This window comes from Dunckerocampus dactyliophorus, chromosome 14 (assembly GCF_027744805.1).
Source record: "Dunckerocampus dactyliophorus isolate RoL2022-P2 chromosome 14, RoL_Ddac_1.1, whole genome shotgun sequence".
Lineage (NCBI taxonomy): Eukaryota > Metazoa > Chordata > Actinopteri > Syngnathiformes > Syngnathidae > Dunckerocampus > Dunckerocampus dactyliophorus.
Genome location: NC_072832.1, coordinates 9416889 through 9433731, shown reverse-complemented (window position 1 = coordinate 9433731; position 16843 = coordinate 9416889). Strand labels below are relative to the sequence as shown.

Here is a 16843-nt window from a genome sequence, read left to right as displayed (position 1 = left end):
TTGGTGTTATTGAAAAATGTTCAAGCGTCCTCGTGACATACTGAAATGAAGTTTCTGACTGTCTTCTTGAGCAAGAGTTGTCGCGTCTTGGCCACTAGGGGGCGGTCTAACAGCGGTGCGGAGCCAGGCCCTCCTTGTACAGCGTGGCTCCCCGAGTTTGAGTGACTTGAAAGCGGTCACAGGAGCTGTCAGACAGCTCGCATGGGCGGAGAAAGGCGAGGCCCAAAGGCACTGCGGCCAGGAAGCGACTCGAGTTACAGAGAGCGGGGGGCCTTTGACACCCCCGAGGAGGGAGGGAGAGAGGGAGGGCGGTGTGTGGAGACGTAAGGAGGAGAAAAAGCTAGTAAACCTGACAAAGCGTCTGCTGTCGGCGAAGAGACGAGGACACACGCTGATGGATTTTAAGACATTTTGTTTCAGACATCTGTATTACTGAACTTCGTGATCCCACTAGCACCTTTTTAGTTGACAAGTACACCGTTGGATTGTTGCTGCGCGCTGGAAGAAGAAAGAGGACGAAAGTTTCGGGGCTACTTATTCGCTGTGACTTCTTTCTTTTGAGCCCACTTCCACGGATAAAACACCTAAAAGTAGGATTTTTCTACATGGCAGTGGACTACTCTGTAAATCGGGCTTGGAATATATTATGTGATTTGTTCTGAGTGTGGATTAGTCACATCCAAGCAGATTTTTCTTTGGTGCACTGAGGAGTTGGAGACATTTCTCCCTGTGGATTGAACCCGTGTTCTGTCCTCCCTTCCTAACCGTGCATGCCAAAACACACAGCTACACGACTTCAGTCCTCTCTGGTAAGTTTTCTTGCGGCATTTGTACGGTTTATGATCAAACTCAGCAGAGAAAAGATTATTAACTTGCATCTGACAGCATTTCAATTGTCATCCTGCATTCAAGTACAATAGTTTTTTCAAACTTACTTTCCTGAGTAAACACCCTTTAAAACCTAAAAATAATGTTTGTTGTCCTATATGCATTCAACAATGCTGTGTATAACTTATCAGATTTGCTTTTTCCCCCGGTAAAAAAAAAAAAAATCAACCTGTTTGTTTTAGAAGGCGAAGAACTATACGGCACCTTGCATCATCACTTTAGGACCCATTAACATGTGTCCTGGTTATTTATTACTATGCTTAATTTTCTACATCGCCTTTATGGTGCCAATTATCCCGTGACCGCAGTTGCTTTTTCACTGCTTAGGTGCCGGGGCCCTAAATCACTGAGCAGCTCCAAATGACCCCCCATTGAGGAAAAAGCCAACTGATTTGCATCCCAATAGGAATTCAGTCAGCGCCAAGAAATTTCATTCAAAGTCTGCTTTAAATGAAGTCGGCGCTCATGTGTGGAGCAAAGCAACAGGATTGGACACTATTTTGATAGCAATTGCATATTAGAGCTGCTTTTTTAATGGTTGTACATTTTTAAGCTTATATGCATCCGGAGTTTTTGCAAGTTGCGCTTCATCAGTGTACTTCTAGAAAATGACATGCAAGACAATCAATGTGATATCTGTGACAAACATTCGAGACATTTTATGGTTAAGTGTCATCATCATCAAGTCACAGAGATGCATGACATGCAGAACAGGTTGTGTCTTTTGAGGAAAAGTATTTTTTGTAATGATTAGATTATATATAGTCATAGAAAAAATGATTAGACAATCCTTGTTTTTTCAGTTTTTTGTCATTTTAATGCCTGATATAACTAAAGGTACCTTTTGTTTGGACAAATATAACAATGACAGCAAAACTTGCTCATACGAATTACACTTGTTGGCACTACAATGCTTTAACTATTCATGTAAGAACTTAAGTGATTTTGGTTATCATCAAGAAAACCATGGAAGTGGCTAGATATCAACTCTTAAATTAAACTCTTACAAGCTGTATTTGTTATCGTCATTATATTTGTCCAAACAAATGTACCTTTAGTTGTACCAGGCATTAAATTGGATCAATAAACTGAAGAAACAAGGGTGGTCTAATCATGTTTTTAATTAATACATTACATTTATAGTACAATTCAGCTGTGTGATATTCAAGCAGACTCCGTACTGAATCTGCATGTTTCTTAATTGGGTTGTCTAATGCAACATTTTGATGCACATAATTCTACAGTACGTGTATTATATGTGAAAGTGGAGCAGCGCCCCACGCGTCTTTGCCATCAGCTTTTTTGACAGCATTGTAAAACCTGCCCGGTGTTGATACTGTATGTCTCCCTTCATCCTCAAGTCCTATTGCCAACATTAAATGTGCACCAATTCACAAAGTAATGGCTATTTTTATCCCAGCCCAGGTGATCGGGTGAATTCCACTGCGTGACAGGCTGACCCGGCAGCAGTTGATGGTTGGGCGGACCCCCTCAGATGGGATCAGTGTCCAGGAGGCGGTGGAGAAGGGGGGTATGGGGAGCCCTGGCAGCAAATAACGGGATGGCCTCATGGGCCTGGCTGCTGGCTGCCGTCCTGCTGTCCCTGCTGACTGTCAGCGCGGCCCGACCGCCCCTAACCTCCACCAAGGAGGAGGAGACCACCCTAGAACCTGAAGGTGAGCACCCTTTGCTGGATGGCACAGATAGGAAGAGCCCGGGTGATCGATCAGGATGTCAGAACCTTTTGTTGGGCTTATTTTTCCAGAGCAGATGGGTGATGGGATCAGAGCCCTCTCAGACATGAGGCACCAACTGAGTAGAATATTCAAAATAAATAAAATGAAAGAGACAAGCAAACATAGGCACTGCAAGCCTCTTGTTTTCCACATTTTTATTTTTATTTTGCCATCTGTTGCAGATGCCTGTCGCAGTTTAAGTGACGCTTGAGTGTTAAAGGCAGGTTGGTGGGAGCAGGGAGGGTGGGACTGTTTATCCTGGCATCACTCTCATGCCCTGTCTGCCTGAAATGAAGAGAAATGGAAAGGGAGAAAATGGGAACAGTGACTGCATGCTCGCTCACCTCTTTGTGGGTTATACATTTTAACTTGTGGTGTTTTACACATTTGAAATAAAGCTGAAGTGTTTTTCATGCCGTAATTAGTTATTAAGTTGCGTATTGTTTGTTTTTGAAAGAAAGATTTTGCTGGAACAAATTTTTCGGAGGTCGTGCCACACAAGAACCCATACAATTTAAGTGAAGTTCAGGAAATGTGCACTTATGCAGGTTGATCCAAATTAGGATTTCACTGGTGTTGGTGGAAGTCTTTGTTTTTTTTCCATTCTATTATCATTAGATTTCATTTGTCTTCTCCAGTCATGGTGTCTGTTGAGAAAGTGGTTATTTACAGTTGTTGTGTTAAGAAACATGCCAAAGCCCTTTGCCCGCCTGCTTTAATCAGCATGCTAATTGTATGTTTGGCCCTCAACAAAACATCACCTTATTTTCCCCCTTTATTTTTAGAGGTCAAGAATGATTGTTTGTTATGTTGCTGAGTGAGTCTAACTCACTTTGCTGTACCTAAGAGGCCAGAGGGGGGGTCGACGAGAGTTCTCCAATCCTCCAGACCTCTTCAAAGAAAATTGTTGCATATTTGACAAATTTTTTTAAAATGCTGAGATTTCTTTGAGAAGTCATGTGACTTCAAAGCGTGGTCCAAACACGTCGTCTCCTCCGTCCTGCTCTCACCAGTGTCACCTGGAGGACGTACAAGGGAGCCAGAGTGGCTGCTGCTACCGCCCTCTTTGTCCTAATAAAACCCCCGTATGGAGATGTTTGGGATTCCCTTCAGCGCTCTGTGCCCTGCAGCTACACTACGTATGTGTGCGTGTGCGTGTGTGGGAGTAAAATAGCTTTAGATGGATGAGATTGCATATCAGTGTAGTCTCTATAAAGCTCGTGTGGCCCTGCTAGTTTGTCTACATGCTGTAATAGTTGTAGTCGAGCCAGTGTGGTGGTTAAGGCTTCCACAACAGAGCCATTGTTGTCACTGAAGCCTCTGTGGTATCTGTGGGAGCGTGTTTACCTTGTCCAGGCGCACACCGTTTTGTACTATGATTGAAATACAATGACAATGGCACCAAACGCAGTCCTCTCTTGTTTGCAGACCTCATTTTTGCATACGTAGAATAAAAGTGGCACAACTGGAAGACAGCCTGAAAGCGAGCGCAGCTGACAAAAGTCAGTTCATGACTGGGCCCTTGTCCTGCTCTGGCTGCCAAACTTTGTTCTTTAAAAAAACATTCTGAGCAGCAGGGAGACTGACTTCTCCAAATAGTTGAGTGGTTAGATAATTAGAGACAGCAAAGTTGAGTCTTTCATGTGAGACTGACACAAGCAAAGTTTGAAATGCTGTAGTCGCTCTATTGGGGTACAGTCGACCCTCGTTTATCAAGGTTAATTGGTTCCAGACACGACCGTGATAAGTGAATTTCAGCAAAGTAGGATTCATTATTTATAATCAAATAGTTTCATAGTTTGAACGTTGAAACCTGTTTACAACCTCCTAAGTACGACTTTTAACATCATTAGAGCCCTCCTAGACATGAAAAAGCACCCTTATAGTGACCTTTACATTCTTATCATCCAATATAGTAGATGCAATACAAAAAAATAAGACAGAATTTGGACATAATATAGACTCACACATGTTAGCATTGGGAGAGTTCCTGTTGCTGTTACTTTTTTTTTTTTTTCCAGTACTTCCTGTGGGTATTGCCTAATCAACGTAACATAAGTGACACCTAGTGACCAGTATATATTATGACACGTTTTCTGAATGCCTTATACTGTATTTGTATTTTATTTAATTTAGTTATTTTTATGCCTGGAAATGCTGAATTTAGGCCTTAAATATGCTTAAATATGCATGACTAATTTGACTAATAATAGGCTGTGTTCAACCACGAAATAGTGAGGATTTATTAATGAATATATTTTGAAAAACCGTGAAAGAGTGAGGGATTACTGTACACTTATTTTTTTTATTCGATGCTTAAAGTGCCATTCAGAATTGTGCTTGCCCTTCTCACGAGGGCACAGACGCCAAAAAGTGTGCATATAGGCTATAAGAGGTCATGATGATTAAAAACTAGTAGAGTGGAACCTCGGTTAGTGCACACCCCTGTTATGTAGAAGATTTAGGCAAAAATGTTGCCTCGGTTCCACATTTCCCGGTTAGCGTACAATATGTCGTGTTATTTCATACACTGTGTTTGTAACGTATTTTTATCGCAAAGCATCCTTGTTAGCAGCCTGCTAGCAAGGAAATCAGAGCCGTAAGTCATTGTCCCCCCAGCTCGGTCATCCGTCTGTGATGTCTGCACTTTTTTTTAAATTGAGCACGGCTGAAAAATAACCCACAATGGAGCCAAACAAAGTGGCAAGTGCAAGCACTTTGACGAGGACGGTGAGAAACAGTATCGAATTCAAGAAATAGCAAAACACATCTGCTCGTCCCTCACGGCAGTCTTTCAAGTCTCCAGTAACGGTAAAAGTGACATTAAATGTTCATTTATCCCTTTCATTTGTCATCTATATGCATTTTAAATTGTTTTATGCATGTAGAACTATAATTGTGAAACTATAAGAACGGATTAGTTGGGTTTGTTGGAACGGATTTGTCGATTTCAGTCGAACTTTCTGGAACGTATTAGTGACGCTAACCGAGGTTCTACTGTATGGCTTCCAAATGTCTCAAGTGTGTTAGGTTGAGTGTCTAAAGATAAAAAAAATGCACGTTGTTGCATACTTATTACCATTGTGTAACAATGTGCTATCTACATATTAGGAGGGCAGCTGTGAAAGTATAAAAGTATCAGTTGGCTGACTTATGACATGAAGAATGTGTGAGTATGTGTGAATGTTTGCTTGGCAGAATGACAGGGGGTGGGTGGTGGGGAGGGGGGGGGGGGGGGGGGGGGGGTGACTGAGTGTTTGACAATAGACCTGAACTCCAAACTAACACCTGAAGTGTGACGAGTCCACAGCCGGAGACAGAGGAACACAATGGAAGAGATTACTAGTGTAAATTATTAGTTAATACCGTTTGCTTTCACACATATGCCACATTTTTACACTCATTTGTTGTTTTTTTTTTATCAGCTTTTAAGAGCCACGTCATATTCTTTTTCTATACTGCTGCTTTACTGTTTTGAGTTATTTAAAATGCAGTTGTGCAAAACATCAGGTACGCCTGCCTAATCTATTACCATTCAAAGCAAGAGATTTGAAGAAAAATAACATTGACATATGCAGCAGGTGATTGTCTATGAAGGGGAACAGTTTGATGTTGATCCCGAGTGCAGGTGTTCCTAATGTCGTGTCTGGTGAGTGCACAGTACTGTCCTGCCCTGTCCATGCTGCATTATCTGAAAGCAAGGTGCATAAGGTACAAGGAAGTGCTGATCATCTTAACCTATAAGGATCAGCCAGAGTTAAAGGGGTCAGGCGAGGTTGAGGGAAAGCCTTCATTGTAGGGTTGAAGGGGTGGGCAAAATAGAGGGGCTGTTGCCATGGATGTTAGCTGGGGGCCGGTTCACGGAGCCTCTCTCCTTTGTCATAGCATAAAAAGCAAAGGAGGGATTTGAATGTGAAAGGACATCAGAAAAAGAAGGAGAGACAAGAAAGGAGAGAAAAGTCCGGGATTTTGCTACGTGAGCAGGATGTAAAAGGGATGAGGAGAGGAAAAAAAAGAGGGATAAGAGGAGTAGCAGAGATAATGTGATTTGGAATGTGCGTGCATGCTGAGATGAGATGGCAGTCATTACATTTAGTCCATGAGAAAAGAGACAGAAACTAGCCTTTCTGCTGAGTAAGCCTTTCTGCAGAACTAAAGACACATTAGTAGTTATTGCTGTTTTAAATTCCCACTCTGCGACTGTGTGGTTGAGTCAGACAGACAGACAGACAGACAGGTACGCAGCCGGGATGGCAAAGGGACGCTTTCAGAATTACTCACTGGGCCCCCGCAGAAACTCATTTTTCACATCCAGAAAGGAAGTAGGTGACCACTTTAATCCATCTCACTGATAGACACATGAAGTAACTGTCAGAGGAGAGGGTTTCAGATGGAGACGTGTTCAGCAGAAGGACAGTGAAGATGATGAGAGGGTGGCAGGAAGAAAAAGCTGATTGATATTGAGCAAAGTGATGTGTGTATGTTTGTGCGTGTTATAGAGAATGGGGAAATTTCCCGCCCCCTCCTTTGGTGCAGAGGGGGGTTGCAGCTTTGCAGAGATGAAAAATCTATCGTTTCAACTCTGCAACCCAGCATGCACCATTCTACCTGTTTGTGTCAGTGTGCATTAGGGCTGCAACTAATGGTTATTTGTTTGGTTGATTAATTGAGTACACGGTTAGGCCTAGACTAGGGGTGTCCAAAGTGCGGCCCGGGGGCTATTTGCTGCCGGTACCTGTTTTTCCATTGGCCACGGCACAAAATAGAATTTAACAAGACAATGTATGAAAAAAACAAAACAAAAAAAAAACAGATAAAAAGAAAAATCAGCAGTAATTTTACAAGGAAAAATGTTGTAATCTAACAAGAAAAAGTCATAATTTTATGAGAATAACACTGTAATATTATGAGGAAAAGTTACGTCATTTTAGTAGCTTAATGTTTAAATATTAAAGAAAAAAATGTCGTGATAATCCGAGAAACAAACAAAACAATAACTAAAGTTGTAATTTTTGGAAAATGAGTTTGCGGAAGAAGTTGTAATGTTACCAGAATAAAGTCAAACTATTATGAGAATAGAGTCATAATTATGAGAAGAACATTTTACAAGAAGAAAGCTGGAAAATAGAAAAAACAACAACAGCAGAAATGGAAAAAACAGCTGTAACTACGAGAATAAAGTAAAAATATAAAGACAAAAAAAGTTGTATTTTAATGAGAAAAATGTTGCAATTTTACAGGAATACACTTACAGTATTATGAGGAAACATAATGTCATTTCAGTGACATAGAGTTGAAATGTTAAAGAAAGATACGTTATTTTTTAAAAGTCAAAATATTATGAGAAACAAACAAAACAAAAAACAGCGTCATTTTTGGAAAATTAGGTTGGGGAAAATATATTATGGGAATAAAGTCATGCATTTATGAAAAGTTGGTTGAAAAAATGGAAAAATAAGAGCAAAGCCCTAATAATACTCTTTTCACCTATATCACAATGCTGAAATGCAGTTTAAAAAAAATACAAACAAAACTTCAAAAAATGTCAAAGTGGCCCTTGCACCCTTTCATTTTTCAGTATGTGGCCCAAAAAGCATTTACACCCCTGCCCTAGACGGACCAAATCAATATGAACCAAACACAAACAGTCAGTGGTTTGGTCCGCAACATATCAGAAAAGAAGACAAAAACGTCGATCACTGTTTTCCAAAGTCAAAGCAGACGTGTGTGAATATCTTGTTTTGCCTAAAACACAAAGATAATAGGTCCGCTTTCCTGGATGACTAAGGAAATTAAAAAATATTCACATTTGAGAGAATGAAATCAGAGAATGTCTACATTTTTAAATAAAAAAAATACTTCATCAAATACCAAAATAGTTGTCAGTTAATTGGAGAATTGGTTAATTTTTGCAGCTCTAGCGTGCATGTGTACTGTATTCATGTTTTTTTTAACCCCACCCCTTCCTAGGCTGCTGATGTAGTCACAGTATGTTTCAGCATGCTCATATATGACACAGGTTCCCTTGAGCGGTCAGGCAATGGAGGTGTCAACAAGGTCAGGTCAGCCAGGTCAGGGGTGAGAGTGTGTGTGTGTGTGGAGGGGATGTTTGGATGGGGGGGAAGGAGAGGGTAAAACGGAAAGGGAGGTGAAAGAGAGAAATGGGGAGGGGGCAGCGGGAGGTGGAGTTGATGGAGTGGGACAGATGGACACAGCAGAGATAAGACAAGTGATGAAGGCAGAACTAACACATCTATGCTTTCTTTAATTAAGCACACCATTTGGAAGCCCTCCTCTTCCCCTTGTTTGTATTTATTTTCCCTCCCCACGCACATCAAATGTATGCACAGTGGAACCTCTAAGGTCAAACACAATCCATCCTAGGATGCTGGTTGACGTTTTGTTTGGATGTTGAAAAAATGTTTCCCATAGGAAAGAATGTAAATAGCAATAATCTGTTCCAGGGTCAAACTGTCGCCCTCATAAAAACTTTAAAACTCCACCGGCAGTGTTTTAAGTAAGATTTGAACATCGTTAGGTGTCATACATTGTAAAACAAACTTAAATTATGAATCGGCATCACATTTTTTTTTTAGCATTCTTACTGCATGTCACACAAAAAAGGTAGTCACTGTAAAACATAGAGCTGGAGCTGGAGTCCTACCACCTGAGTGAGTCTGCTTACTTCACATCGTTTTCTCTTCTAACATTCTTCTCTGAACGCCCCCTTTCTTACCAGCTATAAGGAAAAAGCAAAAAGAGCAGTTAATCCTTTGATGCTGTCTGAACCCAGGTCTCTTGTGAGCTTACGCTGAAGTCTTGCCAAATTTACGGACATGTCACATGATGCCTTACGACTGTTTGGACTCCAAAGATTTGTTTTCCAAAAAAATGTGACTTAAGAGTGACATTGGGGGCACACAACTTTGGAGGTTTCACTGTGAGATTGGTCCAAAGACTCATTTCTTTGTGATCGTTGTCGTTGATGTACAGCAGGGTAACATACAGGTGTCGTTGCTATGCAATGAAAGAGAGTTTTGGTAGTTACAATATCTCCTTGTTAAAAATAACAAAGTAAAGCTGGAGGGCTCCGGATGGAAAAGTGTCATAAAACATGAGGTAGATCCCGTTATTCATCACAAGAGATCCACCCTCTTATCAGACCACACACGCAGCTCAGGGTGGTGAAGGAGGGGTTAATTATTTCTGAATCGAAGGAAGGCGAGAGAGAGAAAAAAAAAAAGACACAACAGGAACTGTACCTGTGTGTGTTTGTTTGCCCGTGGGGGGGATCATTCATAGGCATGCAAACATGCCTCCACTGCTGATGCCTCCAATTTCACTGATGCCTCCAATTTCTCTTCCTGTTGAGGCTAGAATCTATAGCACATTATATGTAACACACATACACACAGCAGGACATCATGTGGGTGCAGTGTGGTTAAAAAGGTGTGTTGAGGGACAGGAAAGGCAGGGAGTGGCTCACCCTCCGTAATTATACATGTCAACCTGTTGCCAAATGCTCAAAATATACATTCATCCCCACGCCATTCCATTACCCCATTTTCCCTTTTCCTGCTGCTTTTCCCTTGGAGTTATGGACATGTTGGTACTGCAATAAAGAGCACAATGTGGATTGGTTTTTACAGCTGTGAATGCTTTTAAAGAATGCAGCTGGCTATATTTGAGCACATCCACTACTCTATAGCAGTGGAGACAACACTTTGAGATATTGGAGATTCACCTGGTCCCAAAAGAGACATCTTCCTCATTTGAGGACATTGTGTAGATTCACAGGCAGATTCGGATTTTCCCCTCATTGGTAAAGGTTCTCCGCTCTATTTCGATCCTCTGCCTCAAACAGCTGATATTTTTCAAGGGTTGTAGACCTTCTATGGATATTTTATGAAGCCAGAAATGAGCAGCCAGGCCACTGACAGGTGAAGTGTTAAAAGCTGAGGCACACAGACAGAAACAGAGAAAGCTCCCCTGAAACAAAAAAAGAGCAGAGCACCCCATCCTTCTCCCTTCTGTCCCATAAACCTTTCTGGCTGCGTTTTTACTCTCCGAGGCACATTTATGGAATTATATTACCTCTTTTTAGGCTGTCTGTTCGCAACTCCTACTCATCCATACACACACACACACACTGCTTGGCGTCTAAGCACAGGTTAGTTGGGGGAGGAGGCATTTTCTCACAACCGCAACCAATTCCAATTCCAATTCCCACCTGCTAACAATGCATTTTGTTCATGCTTTTTTTTTTGCTACATGTAGCTTTGGCTTTTAACTGCATGCTCTCACCCATACATGCCAATCACACTGTACACTTGTTTTTGAGACCACCGGTATTTTCTCAGGGCTTCATTTCAAATGACTCACTGGGACTTTGTGGGAATGACATGCTGGTGTTTAGGAAAAATGGCCTTCTCTGTTTTGCTCCGCCTGCAAAAGTTGATTGAAGTGCATCCAGTTGGTGGTGTTGTGGTGTTTTTGTTTCTTACACTATGGCTTGTTTCTTCCTCTCCCACCTCTTTTTCTTCCTTCCTCTGCACCCTTTTCATCCACTCCATCTCCCCCCTTCTCTTCTTCCTCCCCCACTCGCTCTGCAGACACATCGAACAAATACCAAATATCTAAGCCCACGGTGTGCTCAGTGCACCCAGGGGAGGTGCTGAAGCTGAGCTGCCCTCTGCCGGCAACGGGGACCATCACCTGGACCAAAGACGGCAGCTCTCTGGGCACCAACAACCGCACACTGATAGAACAGGAGGTGCTGCAAATCCGTGATGCCACGCCCAAGGATTCGGGCCTGTACGCCTGCACCAGCGTGGGCAAAGACACGGTCTGCTTCATAGTCAATGTCACAGGTGAGTCAGGGACTAGGCAGGGCAGGACAGGATTTGAGAGTTCTGACACAGACTTTCAAATCAAAACAGCGGCTACGGAGTGGATTTGTTCTAGAATTTGGGTTGATACTGACTGAGCTGCTGTCAGTCTCTGTGTGTATCTTCCACACTTTCACAGTATTAAATATTTCCCACTCAAGAATTTCTTTCAACTCTACCATGTGTGTGCAGAGGTGCATGGCCTGAGAAAGGGTAACAGTAACCCTAGTTACTCTGTGCAGATGCCATTTCGTCGGGGGATGACGAGGACGATACAGAGCGATCAGAAGACACAGGGGCAGATGGAGAACAGCTAAGTAAGTATGGGAGGGATGAGTTAATTTGATGCCCTTCCTCAACTACTGCTAGTGCTTAAATGGCCATGTTGTTTGGGCAGTTTCCATTACTATAAAAGCTCTTTGTGTAGAGCGCACTGCACTTGACACTGAAACGTGTTACACAACATGAGAGGTGTCAGGGCTGATTCACCAGCATGATGCCTCTGTTATGCTGCACTGTACCTACTCAGCTCAGGTCGACCCATTAAGGCTTTTCCATTGGCTAAAGCAAGTACCGGCAGGTTTTGAGACACAATATTTCAAGTACCTTGTTCTACCATAGGGGTGACGTAAGGCAACAATGACACAATCACACACGCCAATATTACATTATTCTGTTGGTTGCCGTATTATTATACTCCACAGTCTCTATTTTGCTGCACTATAAGATTTCAGTTGTCAGTTGATGTCAGTTTTCTTGCTGCCCACCGTCTCCTCTTGAATAAAACGGTTCAACTTCCCTCATAATCAGAAGTAAATACAGGTGACCCTCATTCTCCTCCACTGTTGTTTGTTTGAGTGTAGAGAACCAAGCTGGGTACAGTGGAATTTGGAAGCTCTTCAAATCAAATGACTAAATATAGTTTCTATTTGCAGTGTTGCAGTCCATATTTTGTGATCAGGGAGTTGAGCCACCTAATTGTACCGGGATTTGGACAGATCTTTGTAATGCCAAAACATTTGCACTCGCTCCCTATTCTTGTCTGCGAGTGTGTGTGTGTGTAAGTGTGAGATGCTTCAGGGAATACAGAGATTCCTGACATTCCTTCAGGTAGCCAGGCCTCATGGAGCCATCCAGTTTGCCAGTCAGTCAGCTGGACTCATCTATTACAAAAGACACACATCTGGACCAAGTTACTCACCTGACGAGCTTGTGTGTTTGATGGTGTGTGTGTACATGAAAGAGAAAGTTTTATCCAAGTGTCTCTGTGCTAGTAATGTGTTTATGGAGCCACACACACGCGCAATGTCCACATACACACCCTCAAAAATGGGCTGAAGTGAAGATGAGGGCTTCCACATCTTGTTAAAATTCTCCACACGCACCATGCTTCGTCAGTGCTCCTCCGCCTCCATTCCTGGGCTCACCATAATTGCCTGAAAACCATTAAATATGGGGGAGGAACCCAGCAAAAACACAACAGAGGGGTGAAATGGAAAGAGAGAAAAAGATCCTCTCATTCTGTCGGTAATAAACTGGATGAAACCCAGTTTCTTGCTCTCGTTCTAATGCATGCAGTCTCTGATGTGTTGTTGTAAATTTATAACTGAGATTACTTATTAAAGAAATTAGGGAGAAAAGGTGGAAGCAAGAAAAAGGCTGTTTTTTGGACAAATACCAGCATTTCTCTGAATATAGTATGAAGCTTTGGTCTCCAGGCCAGGCCTGGAGCAGAGTAGGAGGTTGCATGTAGGCACCGGTGGGAATGGCCCTGTACTTTTTTGTTGTTGTTGTCCTTTTCATTTTTTTCTGGAAAACCATGAAAGTTTTAATTGACTTACTTAAAAAAATCATGCTGGTTGAAAGGGGGAGTTTGTCTGGTTGGCAGGAGGAGGTTTAGAGGAGACACGGAGGAGCCACTACATGTGAGGGAAGCTGGCGTTTAGATAAGGGTGCGGGTGACTAGGGCTGATGTCATGATGAAGGCAAAGAGCCACGTGTTGTTATACTTTTGCTTGTTGACGTCGATCGTCATAATGGTTTGCATCACCGGTCGCTTGTGTTGGACCTCCCATTTAAAGAAATCAGCACACTATTTTAATGGAATAACCAAGTATACGGTATATTTCGGACACTGGGGAAAGTGTGAGCAAAATGAAAGATGTGCCGGAAGTTAGTGTAGCAATTCAAACAAAGCTTCCCCAAATTTTGTGCTTCAAATCTTGGATGAATAGACTCCTACTTTAACAGCCCATTTGAAAACTATTTGGATGAATTAAAAAATATTCAATGAAAAATGAAAACAAGAGGAAACGTTCCACGTGGCAGATACTTGTTTTCCACCCAAGAGTAACCATAGTTCCTACTTGAAACTCAACTCTGGATGGGTTTTTTTCCATACCTGCAAATTTTAGAGTGGTGATTTGTGCAGCCTGACCAGATACGGGACATGACAACACTGAATTACTACTTTGGAACGATGATTTCGTTCTCAGGAGGACTATATGAAAGAAAAAAAAGTGTTGACTCATAGTCCAGGAGTTGGACAACCCCAGCTCACCCCAGGCCATCATAGGATAACCTGCCATGACTGTGGCTCCAGATGCATGGTGCATCAGGGTTTCAGGGGGTCCTGGCCGCCATAGCAGTTGGCCACTTCATCCGGAGAGAGGTTGGAGGGTCATCTTGTTTGAAGTTCTGCCCCTCCGGATGGAGGGCATGGGAAACTGCAGCGCTCACCTTTCATGTCGAAGTCTCATCCTCCAACCTGGCTGCCACTTTGGGGTCAGAGGTCATTTTGGAGAGACAGGCTTGCACTGTGACAGTCTTCATCTAATCTGTCTCTGTGGGAATGGAAGCAGTACTCACCAGGAGAATGGAATCGAAGACAGCGAGGGGTGAAGATACAGAAGAAGAGCGATACAGATAGCGAGTGTGAAGGGATTGAAGAGGAATGACTAATTATAGTTTGAGCACTTAGCGTATGCGTCCATCCAGGAAGGAAGAGCGCTGTTTGCTGACTTTACTATCCAAGTATGTGCTTCTTGTCTGGGTGTAGATGCCAGAAAAAATGATGATAGTATGCAGACTGGACGTCTAAACAGAGAGCAAATATTCTCCAGGGCCGTAAACATATGTTTGAAGGCAGTTGTGGCCTTATTAGTGGGAATTCCCTCTGTTGCTTGTCTGCTGTACAAGAGAGGAAGTGATGGTGTGGAAGGCCGTTTACTTTGCTGTTAGACTTTCTCTTTCCCTCTGAGGCCCATCTGCTTCAGCAATCATGCTCCCAGGTGCAGGGAGAAAGGGGCGGGTTGGGTGCTTGGAGGAAAATCCAGCTGTCTGAAAGACTGCAATTGGGGGAAACAAACACAACACAGTGAGTCTGATAGATTTCATCAAAACTGTTTGGTAGTCAATTTGAACTAATGAGGTCTTTTTTTTTGGTAACTTCTATTTTGGCCTCTGACAGCACATAATGGGTTATCCAAGGATGATAAGCATCCGTGGTCTTGCTGTCTGCATCGTGCCAAGTGACGGGCAGATAAACAAGAGAGCTATGGGAATTGGAGGAAGTCGAGGGAGAAAGAAAAGCTGCTAAGCTGAATGAGATGAAATTGAATGCGATGGTCCAGTTACCCTCTTGGCAACGCCCAAGCACATTCCCCCTTAGAGGCAATGGTTTTTTTCCTTCTCTGCAACACCCTGTCGCACTTTCAGGAAAAGACTGTTTTTATTAAACTGTGTTATTCCCACTGTGGGTCATTCGGTGTTGTCACGATGGGTGCCTGAAAGTGTTTTTTGTTGTCTGGGATACCCTGTGTGCAAGGTCCCGAAGCGTTAACAGCGAGGACATTTTTAAGGAATGTCAGCCTAACTGAACACAAACTGTTCTGTGTTTGTAGGCTCCCCGTATTGGACCTCGTCCGCAAAGATGGAGAAGAAGCTGCATGCGGTTCCAGCTGCCAACACAGTGAAGTTCCGCTGTGCTGCAGGAGGCAACCCCCGGCCCAAGCTACGCTGGCTAAAAAACAGCAGGCCTTTCCGCCAAGAGGACCGCATGGGAGGTTATAAGGTAGGATAAACATTAAGGAATCATACTTTTCTTTATCTCAAATGTCACACTTTTTCATCTTTGTTCTACAAATCAATCCAGCTACAGATGATGGTACTCGTAAAGGATGTCAAACTCTTTCATCTAATAATTCTAACTATCCTTTCACCTCATTTTCACGCTCCACCAGCGACTGAGGAAACAAGGGCACGGTTTCTGGTGTGAAATTGGAATTGCTCATCCTTGAACCCCTTCTCACCAGGATACTTTGCAGAGGCTCCCACTGTAACTCATTAGAGAGCCAGGCATGGGACCTAAGAGTTAAATCCCCCCCAAAGACAGTAAAGAAAAATGAAGTAGAGTAAGGGTTGAGATGAGACTGCTAACTCAATCAGGGAAAACAGGTCCCACTCGCTTCGGTTTGTGTATGACTGTAGAGTGTAATTCTATTATTATGTATGATTCACTAAATGGTCAACAGTTACTTACTGTATAAACTGTGGGAGGTTTCTGTTGAAGCCAAAAATTAAACACTCAGGTGTCTTGTTGCATAGCACCAACAAGACCTTTCACCTCCTAGCAGTGTCAGCTTTATTTTGCTTTGTCAAAAAGAAAAATTGCACAAACAACTACTTCCGAAAGGTTCCAGTGATGCTGAGCGAGGCTAACATTCCTATTGTATTGAGTCTGATACCTGCCAGGACAGCTTAGGGTGTAGATTGTGTTAATGTAGCTGCTAATGTTGCGTCTGCTCCGCCTTTAGCAGGTTTATGACAATGCAGACAAAAACAGCAAGGCGAAAAATGATACAGTCAGCCTGCGAGACAAACCACCGGCAGCTCATTTGCCTTTTTTGGCAACAAATATTAGACAAAAGCTATACCTGAGCCCAACCCTGTGGAATAATCTCCCCTTTGTGTGAAATGTGGGCTTGTCTCACAACAGTCTCTGCCTGGAGATGGAAATAATTCAATTCTTTGATTGTTCATGTAGATTTTGTGTATTATAATGATAATGTGTAGGAAAAAGACAAAGGGTGAGATATTTATTAAGTTTACCATTACTGGCTGGCAAATTTGCTGCTTACACTTAGTTTTGTGCCTCTCTGTTGTGTTTGTCATATTACCTTAACCCTTACCTTTGCAAAACTTTAACATTTTTTAACCTTAAATGAGTGGTGTCTAAAGTGCGGTCCCGCAGGCCATTTGCGGCCTGCGTCTGTTTTTAAAAAAATAAAATTTTCATTGGCCAATGGTACATTCTAAAAATATAATTTAACA

General features: G+C 42.5%; 1 protein-coding gene across 6 annotated transcripts in view; it reads left to right on the top strand.

The window, feature by feature from the left end:
• The first annotated feature begins 235 nt into the window (after window positions 1–235).
• The window catches only part of fgfr2 (fibroblast growth factor receptor 2), a 38174-nt gene continuing 21566 nt past the window's right edge, over window positions 236–16843 (top strand). The window contains exons 1-5 of one of the 6 annotated variants that reach the window (XM_054798213.1): window positions 236–809; window positions 2309–2564; window positions 11237–11494; window positions 11755–11829; window positions 15415–15584. In XM_054798213.1, the coding sequence (XP_054654188.1) occupies window positions 2384–2564; window positions 11237–11494; window positions 11755–11829; window positions 15415–15584 (684 nt within the window). In that variant the 5' untranslated portion in view covers window positions 236–809; window positions 2309–2383. The remainder of the gene's footprint in view (window positions 810–2308; window positions 2565–11236; window positions 11495–11754; window positions 11830–15414; window positions 15585–16843) is intronic. The other 5 variants (XM_054798214.1, XM_054798211.1, XM_054798212.1 and 2 more) reach the window with 5 other exon arrangements.